The sequence below is a fragment of the Pholis gunnellus genome (genome assembly GCF_910591455.1).
Source record: "Pholis gunnellus genome assembly, chromosome: 6".
NCBI lineage: Eukaryota > Metazoa > Chordata > Actinopteri > Perciformes > Pholidae > Pholis > Pholis gunnellus.
The window spans coordinates 28,436,176-28,456,622 of NC_136532.1; the positions used below are offsets into that span (position 1 = coordinate 28,436,176).

The 20,447-nt window shown below is 44.6% G+C and overlaps 3 protein-coding genes across 4 annotated transcripts; 1 reads left to right on the plus strand and 2 right to left on the minus strand.

The window, feature by feature from the left end:
* Nucleotides 1–1,488: 1,488 nt before the first annotated feature.
* LOC306697511 (inactive phospholipid phosphatase 7-like) lies at nt 1,489–5,751 on the minus strand. The gene is made up of 4 exons (XM_079161474.1): nt 5,449–5,751; nt 4,715–5,016; nt 2,684–2,865; nt 1,489–2,314 (listed from the first exon to the last, which is right to left on the minus strand). The coding sequence occupies exons 1-4, from the start codon at nt 5,688–5,690 to the stop codon at nt 2,108–2,110; spliced, it is 933 nt and encodes a 310-aa protein (XP_079017600.1). The 5' UTR covers nt 5,691–5,751; the 3' UTR covers nt 1,489–2,107.
* A 2,427-nt stretch (nt 5,752–8,178) lies between these two features.
* On the plus strand, nt 8,179–10,967 carry gstt2 (glutathione S-transferase theta 2). 2 transcript variants are annotated; one of them, XM_079161891.1, is made up of 5 exons: nt 8,179–8,363; nt 8,653–8,740; nt 8,956–9,106; nt 10,420–10,596; nt 10,669–10,967. In XM_079161891.1, the coding sequence occupies exons 1-5, from the start codon at nt 8,240–8,242 to the stop codon at nt 10,849–10,851; spliced, it is 723 nt and encodes a 240-aa protein (XP_079018017.1). In that variant the 5' UTR covers nt 8,179–8,239; the 3' UTR covers nt 10,852–10,967. The 2 variants fall into 2 exon arrangements, with proteins under 2 accessions (XP_079018017.1, XP_079018018.1); XM_079161892.1 differs by having other exon boundaries at nt 10,682–10,967.
* A 1,449-nt stretch (nt 10,968–12,416) lies between these two features.
* On the minus strand, nt 12,417–20,412 carry chek2 (checkpoint kinase 2; the record flags this gene model as incomplete). Its single annotated transcript, XM_079161893.1, has 13 exons — nt 12,417–12,618; nt 12,696–12,782; nt 12,868–12,953; nt 17,050–17,162; nt 17,252–17,415; nt 17,485–17,571; nt 17,643–17,739; nt 19,324–19,388; nt 19,483–19,536; nt 19,729–19,825; nt 19,898–19,988; nt 20,058–20,190; nt 20,293–20,412. Coding segments are annotated over 13 exons (1,305 nt in total), but the record flags the coding sequence as incomplete, so codon positions are not given.
* Nucleotides 20,413–20,447: the final 35 nt, after the last annotated feature.

Sequence of the window (20,447 nt, forward strand, 5' to 3'; positions counted from 1 at the left end):
AGAGGCGGGGTCGTCACACTAACTTCAAGGTCTATTTGAATAATTTCAATGGAATTATAACACCAACACTTGTGATAGTTTGTTAACATGTGTTCATATCAGTGTATATGTTACTGGTTAATGCTGAATGAATATAACACACAGCTCAAATTGAAAATGTTCAGGTTCGCCTGAAAAAAATAAGCACTTTTATTGATTTGAAATGATACAGACGCAGGCCTAAACTCTCCCAAATCATATCACAACATGTCAACAGTCCTTTAAAAAAGAATTGGCTTTGATAAAGTGAAGCAGGCCTGAGATATCGATGTTTTTGTACAGGTCAGCCGAGGTCAATTCTGATTTTGGAAGCAGCACATATAGCTGTTTTATTGTACTTTTATATACTATATAACTCTATATTTCACTTCTTTTATCACTAATAGTGTTCAATCTATCTAATACAGCAGGTTGGCATCATTTTGAGAGCCTGGGCCCTATAATAACCTGTAAAACATGGCTCATTTTCGTCTGAATTTCAGTTTTACAGAATGCAATTGAACCTCACCAAAGCCTGTGATTGGCCGATTTGCGCATATGACACAGATTTGAACCCGGAAGAGTGTGAGGAATGTAGTGATACGTTCTTTGAGTTGATTGACAGAATTTTAAGCCTATAAAAATATCGAAAACCGTGGTCCGCCCCCATGGGTCAAACCCATTGGCCAAAACTGAAAGTATTACTCATTCGTCATAGAAGCTCGTAGAGACTCAGTGTTTTCACAGAGCGGAGGGGAGAGGCGGCTGCAAAATGGCTGCAAGGATTCATTTTTTTGCCAATTTTCATCCAGAAAAACATCTGAAGGTGCGGAGCGTTTCAATTTTATTGATGTTGGGCTGAGTTGATATCTGAGGCAGAATAATTGTAACTTTTTAATGGTTTGAAGGAGAAGAATTTGGAAGATATGGTTGGATTCAGCGTGGAGTCCTCGTGCTCTTTGATATGCGGTGTTTCTGTGAAAGTGCCGTAGGGCGCGGCTGGGATCGTTAACGGAGAACATAGCTCGCCTTCTCCTGGCGAAAAATAGGTGAAATTGTGGTAGTACTTGTAGTATCTTGTAGTACTTTGTGTATATATACGTTTTTGAGTGAGTAAAATAGGTTACATGGTCCATTTTATCAGAATTTCTTCGTCACGTAGGTTTTTGAAATATCATAAAATATCATTTAATTCGTTCTCAGAAGTGATTTGTATTACATGTGTGTACTCTGATCCCCCTTTAAAGGGGACTCTCGTTAGCAAGAGGTTTTAACTCACCAACAGTTAGCTTGGGTCTATTTACCAAACTAACTCTTACCTTCATGTTAACATATCTGTGATCGTTTACTAATCGTTTATTGATCGATGTCTCTCTTAGTTATCACCCTTCAATGATTTTCAATCATAAAACTAAATGTTTGAAATGTTTCATGAGTTTAAAGTAAAAACAGATTCAGTTCAGATGGATGAAAAGATTTTTATTTATTTAAACAACAGATTTAAACTTTCTGATTCTTCTTCTGTGGTTTCACTCTGATGGAGGTGAAGCCCCGCCCCTCCCGGCGTCCCAATACACAGCATGTCTCTACCAGAAGTACCAGGATGTCTCTACTGCAGGACAAAGCCAGCATCTCCATTCTGACCCACAATCTTTTGCACAGCAGATAAATGAGCCAAATGGTCAATGGTCAAGGTGTAATGTTGTGAGGAAGTATGAAACATGATGTACTTTATAAGGTCTGAAGTATGAACTCAAAATAAATGTAATTTAATTGGGAGGGGCGGGGCTTAATGGTAGTCCACTGGGAGGGGAGGGGCTTTGTTTAAAATAGTCTCATCCTAGTTTTTCACAACAGGAAGTCAGACCTGAGAGACACACACACACACACAGATTGTCTCTGTGGTTTCTGTGAACCACAATCTGAAGCGGGTCCATTTCCTGTCGTCACAGCGTTCGTCAACATGAAGTCCAAACTCGTGTCAATGGAGCATCAAGTCCAGACAGACCAGTTTAAAACATGTGTGTCAGTACAGGGGAGCCTCCAGACAGACCAGTCCTACTCCCAGCTGAACCAGTCCAGACCAGATTCAGATCAGTGGAGGCCAGCTCAGCGTGCCGATGGAGATGAGGGTCTGGCAGGTGTCAGAGTCCAGCCAGACGGACTCCACCAGACTGAAGTGCAGGAAGCCAAGAGCGAATCCGCAGCCGACGTCCGACAGGTGATGTTTACCCAGCAGCACCCGGGACACGCCCGCCAGGACGGCCCACAGGTAGAGCAGGATCCTGAGGGGCACCTGCAGGACAGGAAGACAGTGTCAATACAAGGAGTCCAGTCTGGGGGTTCCAGGGTTCTGGTCCTCTGATCGGAGTCATCCAGTTAAATCAATTCGAGGTTTGATTTGTTAAAGATGTTATTTTGAATAATGAAACCAGCTCTCATCTGACTGGCTGACCGCTGATCACATGGTGGTCTTTGTGATTGGCCGACACGTCCGTTAATCAACATTATTGTGTCTCAAACATATTTTCTTGTTCAAGTATTTGACCTCTGATTGTGAAAAATGAGATAATGAATGAGCTGTGAATGTGTATCGACCAATCACTGATCTCCGTTGTTTATATTGAACAACAATGATGACAATGATCTTGATAAAAACACCAACCGCCAGCACCAGGTGGGTCAACAGGAACTTGGACACCATGACGGCTCGGCTGGCGTGGGCTGCTGGGAAAGAATACGTATCCATGGCAACGTAGTCCAAAAACCCCGGAGGGAAGTCCCATGGTCCTCGGCGTTTGACCAACTTCTGCACACCAGCGATCGTCATCAGATCCAGAGTCAGAGCTGTGGGACAGAGAGACAGGTAGCAGAGAGAGAGAGAGACACAGGTAACGAGTTAGCAGAGAGAGAGAGAGACAGGTAACGTGTTAGCAGAGAGAGAGAGACAGGTAACGAGTTAGCAGAGAGAGAGAGAGACAGGTAACGAGTTAGCAGAGAGAGAGAGACAGGTAACGAGTTAGGAGAGAGAGAGAGAGACACAGGTAACGAGTTAGCATAGAGAGAGAGAGACAGGTAACGAGTTAGCAGAGAGAGAGAGACAGGTAACGAGTTAGCAGAGAGAGAGAGACAGGTAACGAGTTAGCAGAGAGAGAGAGACAGGTAACGAGTTAGCAGAGAGAGAGAGACAGGTAACGAGTTAGCAGAGAGAGAGAGACAGGTAACGTGTTAGCAGAGAGAGAGAGACAGGTAACGAGTTAGCAGAGAGAGAGAGACAGGTAACGAGTTAGCAGAGAGAGAGAGACAGGTAACGAGTTAGCAGAGAGAGAGAGACAGGTAACGAGTTAGGAGAGAGAGAGAGAGACACAGGTAACGAGTTAGCATAGAGAGAGAGAGACAGGTAACGAGTTAGCAGAGAGAGAGAGACAGGCAACGAGTTAGCAGAGAGAGAGAGACAGGTAACGAGTTAGCAGAGAGAGAGAGACAGGTAACGAGTTAGCAGAGAGAGAGAGACAGGTAACGAGTTAGGAGAGAGAGAGAGAGACAGGTAACGTGTTAGCAGAGAGAGAGAGACAGGTAACGAGTTAGCAGAGAGAGAGAGACAGGTAACGAGTTAGCAGAGAGAGAGAGACAGGTAACGAGTTAGGAGAGAGAGAGAGAGACACAGGTAACGAGTTAGCATAGAGAGAGAGAGACAGGTAACGAGTTAGCAGAGAGAGAGAGACAGGTAACGAGTTAGGAGAGAGAGAGAGAGACAGGTAATGAGTTAGCATAGAGAGAGAGACAGGTAACGAGTTAGCAGAGAGAGAGAGACAGGTAACGAGTTAGGAGAGAGAGAGAGAGACAGGTAACGTGTTAGCAGAGAGAGAGAGACAGGTAACGAGTTAGCAGAGAGAGAGAGACAGGTAACGAGTTAGCAGAGAGAGAGAGACAGGTAACGAGTTAGGAGAGAGAGAGAGAGACACAGGTAATGAGTTAGCATAGAGAGAGAGACAGGTAACGAGTTAGCAGAGAGAGAGAGACAGGTAACGAGTTAGGAGAGAGAGAGAGAGACAGGTAACGTGTTAGCAGAGAGAGAGAGACAGGTAACGTGTTAGCAGAGAGAGAGAGACAGGTAACGAGTTAGCAGAGAGAGAGAGACAGGTAACGAGTTAGCAGAGAGAGAGAGACAGGTAACGAGTTAGCAGAGAGAGAGAGACAGGCAACGAGTTAGCAGAGAGAGAGAGACAGGTAACGAGTTAGCAGAGAGAGAGAGACAGGTAACGAGTTAGGAGAGAGAGAGAGAGACAGGTAACGTGTTAGCAGAGAGAGAGAGACAGGTAACGAGTTAGCAGAGAGAGAGAGACAGGTAACGAGTTAGCAGAGAGAGAGAGACAGGTAACGAGTTAGGAGAGAGAGAGAGAGACAGGTAACGTGTTAGCAGAGAGAGAGAGACAGGTAACGAGTTAGCAGAGAGAGAGAGACAGGTAACGAGTTAGCAGAGAGAGAGAGACAGGTAACAGAGAGAGAGAGAGAGACAGGTAACGAGTTAGGAGAGAGAGAGAGAGACAGGTAACGAGTTAGGAGAGAGAGAGAGAGACAGGTAACGTGTTAGCAGAGAGAGAGAGACAGGCAACGAGTTAGCAGAGAGAGAGAGACAGGTAACGAGTTAGCAGAGAGAGAGAGACAGGTAACAGAGAGAGAGAGAGGTTGTCACCTAGCAACAGGTTGACCAGGACTTCCTGTCCAGCCAGAGTGCTGCTCCTCCACAGACAGACCAGCGCCCCACAGAACCAGGTGAGGGCGTGTCCACTGAGGGCCAGCAGGGTCACCATAGACCTCATCGGGGCCCCGGACCCTCGGGTCCCCACGCAGACCCCCAGACGTCTGGACAGACTGATGTCGATGGCGAGCAGGGAGCTCATGGCGATGCCTCGGAGAGACGGGTTCAGCTGCATGCAGTCCTCCTTCGGCACCCCATCAGCTGCTGGGACCCCCTCTGAGGACTCCTGAGGACCCCTGAGGACAGACAGACCAGGACAGGCTGTGAGACCAGGACAGAGAGACAGAGACCAGAACAGAGACCAGGACACAGAGACCAGGACAGAGAGACAGAGACCAGGACAGTGAGACAGAGACCAGGACAGTGAGTCCGGGACACAGAGACCAGGACAGAGACCAGGACAGAGACCAGGACAGACTTTGCACCGATGAATGAATAAAATAAATCTTTCTGTCTTCTGAAGCAGAATCTCATCAAACCAGTTTAACTCAAAACTTAAACTGGACTCTAGACGCTGGACTCAGGACTATTGAGACCAGCAGCTGCTGGAGATCCAGACTGTCTCTAAAGAGCTGGGCTTTGGACTAACAACCTGAGTCCTGGTCCTGGTTCAGGATCCCGCTGGACTCTAAATGTCAGCTGTGATGTCAGTGGGTGGAGCCTCTTACCTCCCCCCCGAGTCCTCCTGCTGACTCTGCGGTCTGCTGGACCTCCTGGGACCGCCGCCCCCCCTCCCCCCCGAGTCCTCCTGCTGACTCTGCGGTCTACTGGACCTCCTGGGACCGCCGCCCCCCCACCCCTCCCCCGGCCCCTGCTCTCTGCTGAGGGGCTGGTTCAGGGACAGGAACTCGGGCCGGTTCAGGATGTTGTTCCGGTCTCTGGCCCGGGACCGGGTCTGGCTGCCGGGCATGACGGACAGAAGTGTCTCAGGTTCTGGTGGTGAGACGGGTGCAGTGCTGCAGGACTGTGCTGGATCAGGTCTGAGACTCTGAGGGACTCTGAGGGCCTATTAATAGATGAGCTGGAACTTTTTCTGTCAGCTGTTCAGTGAACACACACACACACACACACACACACACACACACATATACACACATACACACAAACACACACATATACACACACACATATACACGTATACACACACACACATACACACACACACACACACACACATATACACACACACATATACACACACACACACATACACGTATACACACATACACACACACACACATACACACACACACACACACATACATACACACACACACTGTTGAAGAAAATCATATATTCTGAACACATCACATTTGGGTTCATAAGAAAACGGTTTATATAACTTGTTATATGTGATAACGTGTTATATGTTATAACTTGTTATATGTGATAACTTGTTATATGTTATAACTTGTTATACGTGATGACTTGTTATATGTGATAACTTAATATATGTGATTACTTGTTATATGTGATAACTTAATATATGTGATAACTTGTTATACGTGATGACTTGTTATATGTGATAACTTGTTATATGTTATAACTTAATATATGTGATAACTTGTTATATGTTATAACTTAATATATGTGATAACTTGTTGTATGTGATGACTTGTTATATGTGATAACTTGTTATATGTGATAACTTGTTATATCTGATGACTTGTTATATGTGATAACTTGTTATATGTGATAACTTGTTATATGTTATAACTTAATATATGTGATAACTTGTTATATGTGATGACTTGTTATATGTTATAACTTGTTATATGTGATAACTTGTTATATGTTATAACTTAATATATGTGATAACTTGTTATATGTGATAACTTGTTATATCTGATGACTTGTTATATGTGATAACTTAATATATGTGATAACTTGTTATATGTTATAACTTAATATATGTGATAACTTGTTATATGTTATAACTTAATATATGTGATAACTTGTTGTATGTGATGACTTGTTATATGTGATAACTTGTTATATGTGATAACTTGTTATACGTGATGACTTGTTATATGTGATAACTTGTTATATGTGATAACTTGTTATATCTGATGACTTGTTATATGTGATAACTTGTTATATGTGATAACTTGTTATATGTTATAACTTAATATATGTGATAACTTGTTATATGTGATGACTTGTTATATGTTATAACTTGTTATATGTGATAACTTGTTATATGTTATAACTTAATATATGTGATAACTTGTTATATGTGATAACTTGTTATATCTGATGACTTGTTATATGTGATAACTTAATATATGTGATAACTTGTTATATGTTATAACTTAATATATGTGATAACTTGTTATATGTTATAACTTAATATATGTGATAACTTGTTGTATGTGATGACTTGTTATATGTGATAACTTGTTATATGTGATAACTTGTTATACGTGATGACTTGTTATATGTGATAACTTGTTATATGCTATAACTTAATATATGGGATAACTTGTTGTATGTGATGACTTGTTATATGTGATAACTTGTTATATGTGATAACTTGTTATATGTGATGACTTGTTATATGTTATAACTTGTTATATGTGATAACTTGTTATACGTGATGACTTGTTATATGTGATAACTTGTTATATGTGATGACTTGTTATATGTGATAACTTGTTATACGTGATGACTTGTTATATGTGATAACTTGTTATATGTTATAACTTGTTATATGTGATAACTTGTTGTATGTGATGACTTGTTATATGTGATAACTTGTTGTATGTTATAACTTGTTATATGTGATAACTTGTTATATGTGATAACTTGTTATATGTGATAACTTGTTATATGTTATAACTTAATATATGTGATAACTTGTTATATGTTATAACTTAATATATGTGATAACTTGTTATATGTTATAACTTGTTATATGTGATAACTTGTTATATGTGATAACTTGTTATATGTTATAACTTGTTATATGTGATAACTTGTTATATGTGATAACTTGTTATATGTTATAACTTGTTATATGTGATAACTTGTTATATGTGATAACTTGTTATATGTTATAACTTAATATATGTGATAACTTGTTATACGTGATGACTTGTTGTATCATTCCAGCTACAACTAAATGCTAGTGTTCCTGCCACACACACACACACACACACACACACACGCAATCTTTAGACTCCTCCCTCTTCAAAATGTCTTCACACTAAATGTCTTCAGATTCATATATATGTTATATGTATTATATACAACTCCATAACGTTACAACTTCTTCTAATTATAACGTATTTAGTTATATTATTGTCTTTATTATTATTATTATTGTCATTTAGAACAGTGACTGTGAAACTGCTCCGGGACAGCAGGTGGCGGTAGGTCACATTTAAAGCAGAAGAGGAAGAGGAAGAAGAGGAAGAGAACAGCTGTTTGTTGTTTATCGCTCCGTTAAAACGAGTCTTCATGGCGTCGCGCCGGGCGGTGCAGGTGTACCTGGACCTGCTGTCGCAGCCCTGCAGGGCGGTGCACCTGCTGCTGGGCTGCACCGGGATCCCGCACACGGTCCGCACGGTGGCCCTGAGGAAAGGTGAGCGGGGAACCTGTTCTCCAGGAACCTGTGAGTTCCTGGAGAACTTTGCCCCTCAGCAGAGCTCTTATCAGCAGCTCTGAGAGTCCTCGTGACGTTTACACACTAATGTGTTTTCATATGAAATAAAAGAGAAGATGAAAGATGTTCTTCTGCTCATAAATAAAACACACAAGCAGCGTGTTAGTTCAGTGTGTGTGTGTGTGTGTGTGTGTCTGTTTGAAGCTAGAAAGGTCAGTTCTTCTTCTGTGGTTACAGTCTGGTCTGAGTTCTTCTTCTGTGTTTTCAGGAGAGAACCGAACTCCAGACTTCACGAAGATGAACCCGATGCAGAAAGTTCCCGTGATGGAGGACAACGGGTTTATACTGACGGAGAGGTACACAAGTGTGTGTGTATATATATATATATATATATATATACATATATATATATATATATATGTATATATATATACACTTGGTCGGTGTTTTGGGAGGAAGCCAATTCGAATTTTACTGAAGAGTGTTGGTTACTCTCACATTAATCCCATGAAGGCCACTAATATTACGTCTGCCTGTCTGTCTCTCTGCCTGTCTGTCTGTCTGTCTCTAGTGATGCCATCATGAAGTACCTGTCCACCAGGTACGATGTCCCTGATCACTGGTATCCACGGCAACCAGAGAGACGAGCCAGAGTAGACGAGTACACAGCGTGGCATCAAAGTAACACGAGACCTCATGCTGCTAGAGTGTTTATACTGGAGGTACTGTCTGTCTGTCTGCTAGAGTGTTTATACTGGAGGTACGGTCTGTCTGTCTGCTAGAGTGTTTATACTGGAGGTACGGTCTGTCTGTCTGCTAGAGTGTTTATACTGGAGGTACTGTCTGTCTGTCTGCTAGAGTGTTTATACTGGAGGTACTGTCTGTCTGTCTGCTAGAGTGTTTATACTGGAGGTACGGTCTGTCTGTCTGCTAGAGTGTTTATACTGGAGGTACTGTCTGTCTGTCTGCTAGAGTGTTTATACTGGAGGTACTGTCTGTCTGTCTGCTAGAGTGTTTATACTGGAGGTACGGTCTGTCTGTCTGCTAGAGTGTTTATACTGGAGGTACGGTCTGTCTGTCTGCTAGAGTGTTTTGTTTACAGTGTAATCATCATAGTGTGTAATAGTGTTACTGCTGCTGTTGCTTCTCACGTCCCTGAACATCACTGCAGAGCGTCAGTGAGCAGATAGAAAGCAGAGCTCAGTGAACGGAGCAGCGTAGAAGCTTTTAACGGTGAACGTCGTGGCGAGCGGAGGAACTTCAGAGGAACCCGGCTTCATTTCATTGGAGCATTGTGTCTTCACTGTAACTTCTAATGAGGATGAGGGAGGTGGACAAACCCGTTACGGTCCGTAGGCGTCGTTTAAAGAGAAAGACACACGACAACGGAAATACATCAGACATGTCCACACGTGAAGAGACGCCGTCCCGTCTGTCAGACGCTGCTGAAGCTGCTCCAGCATCTGTTGAGGTCTTTGTTGCTGCAGACGTGAGGACGTTCTGTGGAAAACAAAGGATTTCAGAACCTGGTCAAAGGTTTTCTTTCTGTTTTGATGCTGGAGACACTTTCTGTCTTTCCTTTTCTTTCTATTTATAAAAAAGATTTTCAAATTGAACATCTTAAAGATTTTAGTTTTCATGTGAGACTTTAGCCCAAAGTTCTTCAACTTCTTTAATTAATAAATGGAAAGTTATATTTGACTCCTCCCCTTTTCTTCGCTGATCCAAAAAATGATCTGAACCGTGAGGTTTGTGATCCGTTGCACCCCTAGTCTCCCCCCGTCTGTCTCCCCCGTCTGTCTCCCCCCGTCTGTCTCCCCCCGTCTGTCTCCCCCGTCTGACTCCCCCCGTCTGTCTCCCCCCGTCTGTCTCCCCCGTCTGTCTCCCCCCGTCTGTCTCCCCCCGTCTGACTCCACCCGTCTGTCTCCACCCGTCTGTCTCCACCCATCTGTGTCTCTCTGACTCCACCCGTCTGTCTCCATCTGTCTGACTCCCCCCGCCTGTGTCTCTCTGACTCCCCCCGTCTGTGTCTCAGGTGCTCCTCCCGGTCCAGACCGGCTCCCCGGTGGACGAGGTGCGTTTGGTTCGCGCTCTGTCTCAGCTGGAGGAGACCCTGGAGCGACTGGAGTCCATGTTCCTGAGGAGACAGCCCTTCCTGTGCGGCGATGACATCAGCGTGGCTGACCTGCTCGCCGTCTGTGAGCTCATGCAGGTGAGAGGCTCCGATTGGTTCAGATGTTGATGGTGTCTGTTGGAGGAGGGGCTTGGTTGTGAGCGTGCTCAGTGTGTGCCTGCAGCCTCTGGGGGGGGGCAGAGACGTCCTGCAGCAGCGTCCTCAGCTGCAGCGCTGGAGGACCAGGGTCCGCTCGGCCGTCGGCGACGCCTTCGACCGAGCTCACGCCGTCCTGTACGCCGTCAAAGAGCGCCGCGCCGCCAAGCTGTGACCTCACAGGCCCCGCCCACCTGACCGAGGGGGGAGCCAATCACGCTCCGGCGTCAGGAGATGATGTCACGAGGTTTGACCTCACGACGTGAATCAGATGTTTACTGATCACATGAAGAAAATAAAGTTTTGAGATTCTGTTCTAGTTTGTTTATTCTGTCTCACTGTCTCCATGACAACACAAACACTTTCACTCAACAGGTTCCCAGAGGGGGGCGGGGCTTAGCCGAGGGCCAATCATTTAGTTGATGGTTAGAAAGCAGCTTGGTGTTTTTTTTTCATCTCGGCCAATCAGGTCGTTACGACGGCTTTTCCCTGAGCCACGCCTCCTTAGTTACTGTTGCTAAGAGACACATGGCGACTGTTCTGTTTGGTGTGACGGATCAGACTAGCGTGTAGCTAACATCACGTTAGCTTTAAGTATTTATTTATTTAAAAGGGACCATGTACAGTAAAACATCAATGTCACCATTGGATGCATGAACCAGATTGTAGCTTAAGCTGATGTGCAAACAAGGACAAGAACACAGTAAAGGTTCCACTGATGGAGCTGCAGCTCCTCACTCCTTCAGCAGGTTCCACTGATGGAGCTGCAGCTCCTCACTCCTTCAGCAGGTTCCAAATCAGTGACTGTTTCAAGCCTTCCTCCGTCGATGAGAACGTCAGCATCAGCAGCTCGTCTCATGGTTTTAGAAACAAACGTCTCGTTTGTCTTCTTTACGTTTAGAGTCGGACGTGATGGATGGAGCCAGCGTGTGATCCGTTCAACGAGTGTTAGCTTGGCAGCTGCTAACTCAGCTGTTTTTGCATATGTGTATACAACAGTGTCATCCGCATACATCTGCAGTTCTACATCATGACACCGTTGAGGGAGATCATTAATGTATGAATAATAGAGGAGCTAACACTGACCCTTGAGGAACACCCATTGTGCGTTTCATGCTGCTGGACAGTGCGTCACACATTAAACACACTGCTTCCTGTTTGATAGACATGAGGACGTCCACGCCAGCGCTCTGGGTGAAGAGTTCAATGTAGAGAGTTTTGATATTAACACGTCGTGATTGACTGTATCAAAAGCTTTGCGTAGATCTAAAAATACACCAACTCCTCCTCCTCCTTTATCCAGCATTGATTTAATTTGCTCTATTCAGTGCAAAGCAGCAGCTTCAGTGGAATGATTTGTTCTAAAGACAAACTGCATACGATGTAGAACACAAGCGCTTGTGTTAAGAAAAGCTGTTCAATGACAACTTTCTCGTGTAGCTAAGTTAGCTACACGTTAGCTTTGTTAGCTTCACGTTAGCTTTGTTAGCTACACGTTATATAAACGTTAGCCAAACGTTAGCTATACGTTAGCTTCACGTTAGCTTTGTTAGCTACACGTTATATAAACGTTAGCTATACGTTAGGTTAGCTAACGTTATCTTTGAACAGACGTGTCAGTACAACAGGAAGAGGAAGTCGACTGAGGCTCAACTGTTATTGGAGCGGAGCTGAAAGGGGCGGGGCTTACCAAGACAAACATTTAATTCGTTTTCAAAATGAATAAATTAAAAGCAGAAACAAACAGAGTGAAAAATGTGAAGTACTTTAATAGAAGACAAACTATTTACAGTGTTTCAGGAGTGAACATGTGGAGTCACATGACCTGAGGAATGTCTGAATCTGATTGGTCCTCTACACTGGGAAAGGGGGCGGGGCTTGGCTCCGTTTGGCAGGATGTTCTTCGTCTCCTTCTTCGTCTCCATCTCGTCCTCGTTTCCTCCTGGCGGCTGACCCCGCCTCCGGCTGGGGGAGGAGTCAGTATTACTATGAATGAGTTTTAATGAGTGAATGAATGTGTGTGTGTGTGTGTATGTGGTTACCGTGGCAGCAGCAGCAGCAGCAGCAGCATCATCATCATCATCAGAGGGGAACATGAGTCTGTGAGCCGTCTGCATCATCACACCATCCTGAACAGAGACAACACTTCTCCCATCATGCACCTGTCTCGTGACATCACAGTGCGTTACCTCAGATGACATCACAGTGCGTTACCTGTAACCAGGGGTGCTGCAGAGCTTCCTCTATCGTCATCCTCCTCTTGGGGTCGACCACCAGCAGCTTCCTCACCACGTCCTTCGCTGTGAACGATGAAGAACATCATCATAACCTGGATCCTGAACACATCATGAGAACATGAGAATATTCCTAGAAAGTGATGAAGTTTGATGAAGGAACACACAGAGGAACATACAGAGGAACGACAGGAACGACAGAGGAACATACAGAGGAACATACAGCGGAACATACAGAGGAACAACAGAGGAACATACAGAGGAACGACAGGAACGACAGAGGAACATACAGAGGAACGACAGAGGAACATACAGAGGAATGACAGGAACGACAGAGGAACATACAGCGGAACATACAGCGGAACACACAGAGGAATGACAGAGGAACATACAGCGGAACATACAGAGGAACATACAGCGGAACATACAGAGGAACAACAGAGGAACATACAGAGGAACGACAGGAACGACAGAGGAACATACAGAGGAATGACAGGAACGACAGAGGAACATACAGAGGAACGACAGAGGAACATACAGAGGAATGACAGGAACGACAGAGGAACATACAGCGGAACATACAGCGGAACATACAGAGGAACGACAGAGGAACATACAGCGGAACATACAGAGGAACGACAGAGGAACATACAGAGGAACGACAGGAACGACAGAAGAACATACAGAGGAACGACAGAGGAACATACAGAGGAACGACAGAGGAACATACAGAGGAACGACAGAGGAACGACAGGAACGACAGAGGAACATACAGAGGAACGACAGAGGAACATACAGAGGAACGACAGAGGAACAACAGAGGAACATACAGCGGAACATACAGAGGAACGACAGCGGAACATACAGAGGAACGACAGAGGAACATACAGAGGAACGACAGAGGAACAACAGCGGAACATACAGAGGAACATACAGAGGAACAACAGAGGAACAACAGAGGAACATACAGAGGAACAACAGAGGAACATACAGAGGAACAACAGAGGAACATACAGAGGAACGACAGAGGAACATACAGAGGAACGACAGAGGAACATACAGAGGAACATACAGAAGAACATACAGAGGAACGACAGAGGAACATACAGAGGAACATACAGAGGAACATACAGCGGAACATACAGAGGAACAACAGAGGAACATACAGAGGAACGACAGGAACGACAGAGGAACATACAGAGGAACGACAGGAACGACAGAGGAACATACAGAGGAACGACAGAGGAATATACAGAGGAATGACAGGAACGACAGAGGAACATACAGCGGAACATACAGCGGAACATACAGAGGAACGACAGAGGAACATACAGCGGAACATACAGAGGAACGACAGAGGAACATACAGAGGAACGACAGGAACGACAGAAGAACATACAGAGGAACGACAGAGGAACATACAGAGGAACGACAGAGGAACATACAGAGGAACGACAGAGGAACATACAGAGGAACGACAGGAACGACAGAGGAACATACAGAGGAACGACAGAGGAACATACAGAGGAACGACAGAGGAACAACAGAGGAACATACAGCGGAACATACAGAGGAACGACAGCGGAACATACAGAGGAACGACAGAGGAACATACAGAGGAACGACAGAGGAACAACAGCGGAACATACAGAGGAACATACAGAGGAACAACAGAGGAACAACAGAGGAACATACAGAGGAACAACAGAGGAACATACAGAGGAACAACAGAGGAACATACAGAGGAACGACAGAGGAACATACAGAGGAACGACAGAGGAACATACAGAGGAACATACAGAGGAACATACAGAGGAACGACAGAGGAACATACAGAGGAACATACAGAGGAACATACAGAGGAACGACAGGAACGACAGAGGAACATACAGAGGAACATACAGCGGAACATACAGAGGAACAACAGAGGAACATACAGAGGAACGACAGGAACGACAGAGGAACATACAGAGGAACGACAGAGGAACATACAGAGGAATGACAGGAACGACAGAGGAACATACAGCGGAACATACAGCGGAACACACAGAGGAATGACAGAGGAACATACAGCGGAACATACAGAGGAACATACAGCGGAACATACAGAGGAACAACAGAGGAACATACAGAGGAACGACAGGAACGACAGAGGAACATACAGAGGAATGACAGGAACGACAGAGGAACATACAGAGGAACGACAGAGGAACATACAGAGGAATGACAGGAACGACAGCGGAACATACAGCGGAACATACAGCGGAACATACAGAGGAACGACAGAGGAACATACAGCGGAACATACAGAGGAACGACAGAGGAACATACAGAGGAACGACAGGAACGACAGAAGAACATACAGAGGAACGACAGAGGAACATACAGAGGAACGACAGAGGAACATACAGAGGAACGACAGAGGAACGACAGGAACGACAGAGGAACATACAGAGGAACGACAGAGGAACATACAGAGGAACGACAGAGGAACAACAGAGGAACATACAGCGGAACATACAGAGGAACGACAGCGGAACATACAGAGGAACGACAGAGGAACATACAGAGGAACGACAGAGGAACAACAGCGGAACATACAGAGGAACATACAGAGGAACAACAGAGGAACAACAGAGGAACATACAGAGGAACAACAGAGGAACATACAGAGGAACAACAGAGGAACATACAGAGGAACGACAGAGGAACATACAGAGGAACGACAGAGGAACATACAGAGGAACATACAGAAGAACATACAGAGGAACGACAGAGGAACATACAGAGGAACATACAGAGGAACATACAGCGGAACATACAGAGGAACAACAGAGGAACATACAGAGGAACGACAGGAACGACAGAGGAACATACAGAGGAACGACAGGAACGACAGAGGAACATACAGAGGAACGACAGAGGAATATACAGAGGAATGACAGGAACGACAGAGGAACATACAGCGGAACATACAGCGGAACATACAGAGGAACGACAGAGGAACATACAGCGGAACATACAGAGGAACGACAGAGGAACATACAGAGGAACGACAGGAACGACAGAAGAACATACAGAGGAACGACAGAGGAACATACAGAGGAACGACAGAGGAACATACAGAGGAACGACAGAGGAACATACAGAGGAACGACAGGAACGACAGAGGAACATACAGAGGAACGACAGAGGAACATACAGAGGAACGACAGAGGAACAACAGAGGAACATACAGCGGAACATACAGAGGAACGACAGCGGAACGACAGAGGAACATACAGAGGAACGACAGAGGAACAACAGCGGAACATACAGAGGAACATACAGAGGAACAACAGAGGAACAACAGAGGAACATACAGAGGAACAACAGAGGAACATACAGAGGAACAACAGAGGAACATACAGAGGAACGACAGAGGAACATACAGAGGAACGACAGAGGAACATACAGAGGAACATACAGAGGAACATACAGAGGAACGACAGAGGAACATACAGAGGAACATACAGAGGAACATACAAAGGAACGACAGAGGAACATACAGAGGAACATACAGAGGAACGACAGAGGAACATACAGAGGAACATACAGAGGAACGACAGAGGAACATACAGAGGAACATACAGAGGAACGACAGAGGAACATACAGAGGAACATACAGAGGAACGACAGAGAAACATACAGAGGAACGACAGAGGAACATACAGAGGAACGACAGAGGAACAACAGAGGAACAACAGAGGAACATACAGAGGAACATACAGAGGAACGACAGAGGAACATACAGAGGAACGACAGAGGAACATACAGAGGAACGACAGAGGAACATACAGAGGAACGACAGAGGAACAACAGAGGAACATACAGAGGAACATACAGAGGAACGACAGAGGAACATACAGAGGAACATACAGAGGAACGACAGAGGAACATACAGAGGAACGACAGAGGAACATACAGAGGAACATACAGAGGAACATACAGAGGAACGACAGAGGAACGAGCCTCAACAACACAAGAAGTCATGAAGAACTACAACCTGCCCGCTGACTGTTGATCACACACACACTGAGTACTGCAGTGCTACTGTCCGAGTACTGCAGTAGTACTGCAGTAGTACTGCAGTAGTATTACAGTAGTATTACAGTAGTAGTACCTTGATCAGAGATGTGTCTCCACTTGGAGGGGATCATGGTGAACTCTCCATCAACGATCTGCTCCGTGATCGATCGACCAAAACTCTCATGGAAAGGAGGATAACCACACAGACTGGGGGGAGAGGGAGAGACAGACAGGTTAACTCCAGAGGAAAACCAACAGACGAGCAGACAGACAGCGGGTGTGAGACAGGAGCCTACCAGACAAAGAGCAGGACACCGAGGCTCCAGGCGTCCACAGCCAGACTGTACCCGGTGGTGGAGCCCTGAGTGAAGACCTCCGGAGCCAGATAGGACGGGGTCCCACACAGAGTCCTCATCAACAGGGTCTCCTCCAGGATCCTGGACTGGTTGAAGTCTGTCACCTGAGAGACAGACAGACCGTGAGGATGACGGTGGTGGGGATGATGTCATGATGATGAAGATGAGAGTACCTTGATGAGACAGACGTCGTCCTGAGAGGACAGAAGGACGTTCTCTGGTTTCAGGTCTCTGTGGATGATCCCCTTACTGTGGAGGTACTACACACACACACACACACACATTAAGACATGTTCTACCTCCAGATCTTCATCTGTTAGAAAGTTTGTACCTGAACAGCTTTCAGCATCTGATAGAAATACAGTTTAGTGACGGATTCATCGAGCTGATGAGACTTTACTCTCTGGAACAACTCTCCTCCCTCCATCCTGAGAGAGAGAGAGAGAGAGAGAGAGAGAGAGAGAGAGAGAGAGAGAGAGAGAGAGAGAGAGAGAGAGACAGAGAGAGACAGAGACAGAGAGAGAGAGAGAGAGAGAGAGAATCTCGTTAACGTATTAATTAACGCCGACAATTACTTTATTGTGCTTTAACGCAGTTACAAGAACAGCAGCGAGCGGTGAACAGCTGTTTGTGTGGCGTCTCTTCCTTCTCTTCCTGTTTCCTTCCCCTTCTCCTGGGTCCTAAGTCCCTCCATGTACAGCTTCTTATCACCTCTATGTACCCAGAGATGGGCAGTATTTATATTACTTGTATTTGAAATACGTATTTGAATTACTTTTGAGTATTTTGTAATTTGTATTTGATAAGGCCGATTAAAAATCTAACGTAATTTGTAACAAAATACTTTAGAGTGGAGTAATTTTGTATCTAAAATACTCAGAATACTTTCTCCACGAATCAAAAAACAGTTCAGAGTTCAGTCTTCAGATCTTCAGGTTCAGCTGATTGTCTGTCAAGTTAAATCTTGTATCTGAGTGACAGATGTCAACTAGCTTGATGTATAACTCATGTCTGGGTCTGGCTACATAGCCTATTGTATATACATGGTGATGGTTATAATATCAAGCTAGCGATCGATGCTAACATGCTAATGACGCTAGCATGCTGTCTAGGCTAGTGCATAGCCAGTGTTTAGCAAGTTAGCTTATCAGTGGAGTAGCTAGCTGTAGGAAGAGGGAGATTGGGAGCTTGTATGTCATATGTGAAGAATATGTTCTTGTTGATACAAAACCAAAGTTTATGGGCTGTTAAGTCCCATTAATAAATATATATATATACATAATAAATGTATATATATATTGTTGTTGTCTTTCAATAGCTTTGCTTAGTTACACTGACATTCTGTGACTGTTCTTCCTGTTTGTGGGGTTCACAGAGCTTTGTGTTCATTATATAAACCTGAATTCTCTGCTTTACCACATGGTGAGTAAACAGAAAATCCAGAAAAAAGTATTTCCTGTATTTTAAATACAAAATACATGTATTTTGTTACATTTTCTGCCACCAGTATTTTGTATTTTGTTGTAATACATTTATTTGGGGGTATTTTGTATTTTGTATCAAAATACATTTTGATGTATTTTTGCCCATCTCTGTATGTACCAACGTACATTTATAACAAATACCACATGTTACGCTAATCAGCGTAGCATAGCGTCTGACCAACATACCAACAAATAAATGATTCATTTAAATTATGTGTTTAGAGTTTTTAAAGTGTTTAGTTTGTAATATGTATAATAATCATATCATTTAGTTATCACTACTGAGAGTTTAACAAACATAAAACATGACGTAGATAGGTTTGCAGTTTAAGATGTATATTTAAATTCATCTCTGACACACATGAAGATAAAGTTGTGAACACGGCTGAATATCTATGATCAGAATCATTATAACTGTGTTATAACTGCTGCTGTGTGAAGAGAATGCTGCTGTTAACAAGAAGCTGATGAGTTTAACGTGCTGCTCTTTAGTTCGTAGAGGTTAGTGGTGATCACAGTTGGACTCACAGCTCCAGCACGATGTAATAACTGTCCTCCGTCTGATAGAAGTCTTCTGTCTTTATGAGACAAGGCTGCAGGACACAAGGAGACAAGGAGAGGAGACAAGGAGTTCATCACGGTATTAATCATTAATGGTGGTCTCTTCTTCGTTGGTGTCGGACTCACGTGGTCGACTCTCTGCAGGATCTCGATCTCCGTCTGAGCGTTCCGGGTCGCCGTCTGTGATTGGACCGAAACAAACACATCACATGATCACCATGCTTGCCTGCCATTGGTCCAGAGGGACATCGACGAGTCCCTCGTGTTCAGACGCCATGTTTGTAGTTTTCTCTGGGTTTGAACTTCTGCAAACAGGAAGGAAACAAGGGAAGGAAGGACAGCTCTCAGCCAATCAGAGCAGAGAGCACTCACCCCTTCAGACTGGAAGTTCTTCTTGTTGATTATTTTCACAGCGAACTTCCTGCAGGACGATCTCTCAAAGGCCAGTTTGACTTCACCACACACTCCTCTGTAACACACACACACAGCGTGTCAAGCAGCAGGAAGTGACATCACAGCGGCGTCTCCGTGTCAGACTCACGTGCCGATGCGTCGAGTCAGCAGATATTTCTCCTGCAGCTCTTTGGGTAAACTGGACTGATGGTCCGACATCAGGTCGATGAACACGAACACTGCAGACAGACGGGCAGCGTGAGGTGAGACCTGCTAACAGCTGACTGACCTCTGGAGACGTCTCACACCTTTGTTCCGCTGCTCAGCCAATGAGATCACAGCGTTGTTGACCAGAGGAAGCTTCTTGTCTTTACCGATACGGAGTCCGTCAACAAACGTCCCGTTGTTACTGAAGTCCACCACGAACACCTCACTGCCCTCCTGAGGGGGGGGGGGGGGGGGGGGGGGGGGGGAGTCCTGTCAGTCTACAGTCACATCATCAACAACAACATAAACATAATGAGTAAACAGGAAGTGACTCACTCTGTACACCCTGAAGTGTTTCTTACTGTAGATTCTGAACTTTTTGGATCGAAGCTCATTCGGATCATTCAGAACATAATTACACTGAGAGTCTCGTCCAAACAGGTACTGGTCCTCAAAACAGTCTGTCAACAAACAAACAAACAATAAACAAA

Excerpts from the sequence above, each read along its gene's own strand:
- gstt2 (XM_079161891.1), top strand. The coding sequence starts at position 8,240 with ATGGCGTCGCGCCGGGCGGTGCAGGTGTACCTGGACCTGCTGTCGCAG. Across the intron at positions 8,741-8,955 it reads GGGTTTATACTGACGGAGAG|TGATGCCATCATGAAGTACC; the intron begins GTACACAAGTGT and ends GTCTGTCTCTAG. Across the intron at positions 10,597-10,668 it reads CCGTCTGTGAGCTCATGCAG|TGTGTGCCTGCAGCCTCTGG; the intron begins GTGAGAGGCTCC and ends GAGCGTGCTCAG.
- LOC306697511 (XM_079161474.1), bottom strand. The coding sequence starts at position 5,690 with ATGCCCGGCAGCCAGACCCGGTCCCGGGCCAGAGACCGGAACAACATC. Across the intron at positions 2,866-4,714 it reads CCTGGTCAACCTGTTGCTAG|CTCTGACTCTGGATCTGATG; the intron begins GTGACAACCTCT and ends TCTGTCCCACAG. Across the intron at positions 2,315-2,683 it reads TGACCCACCTGGTGCTGGCG|GTGCCCCTCAGGATCCTGCT; the intron begins GTTGGTGTTTTT and ends CCTGTCCTGCAG.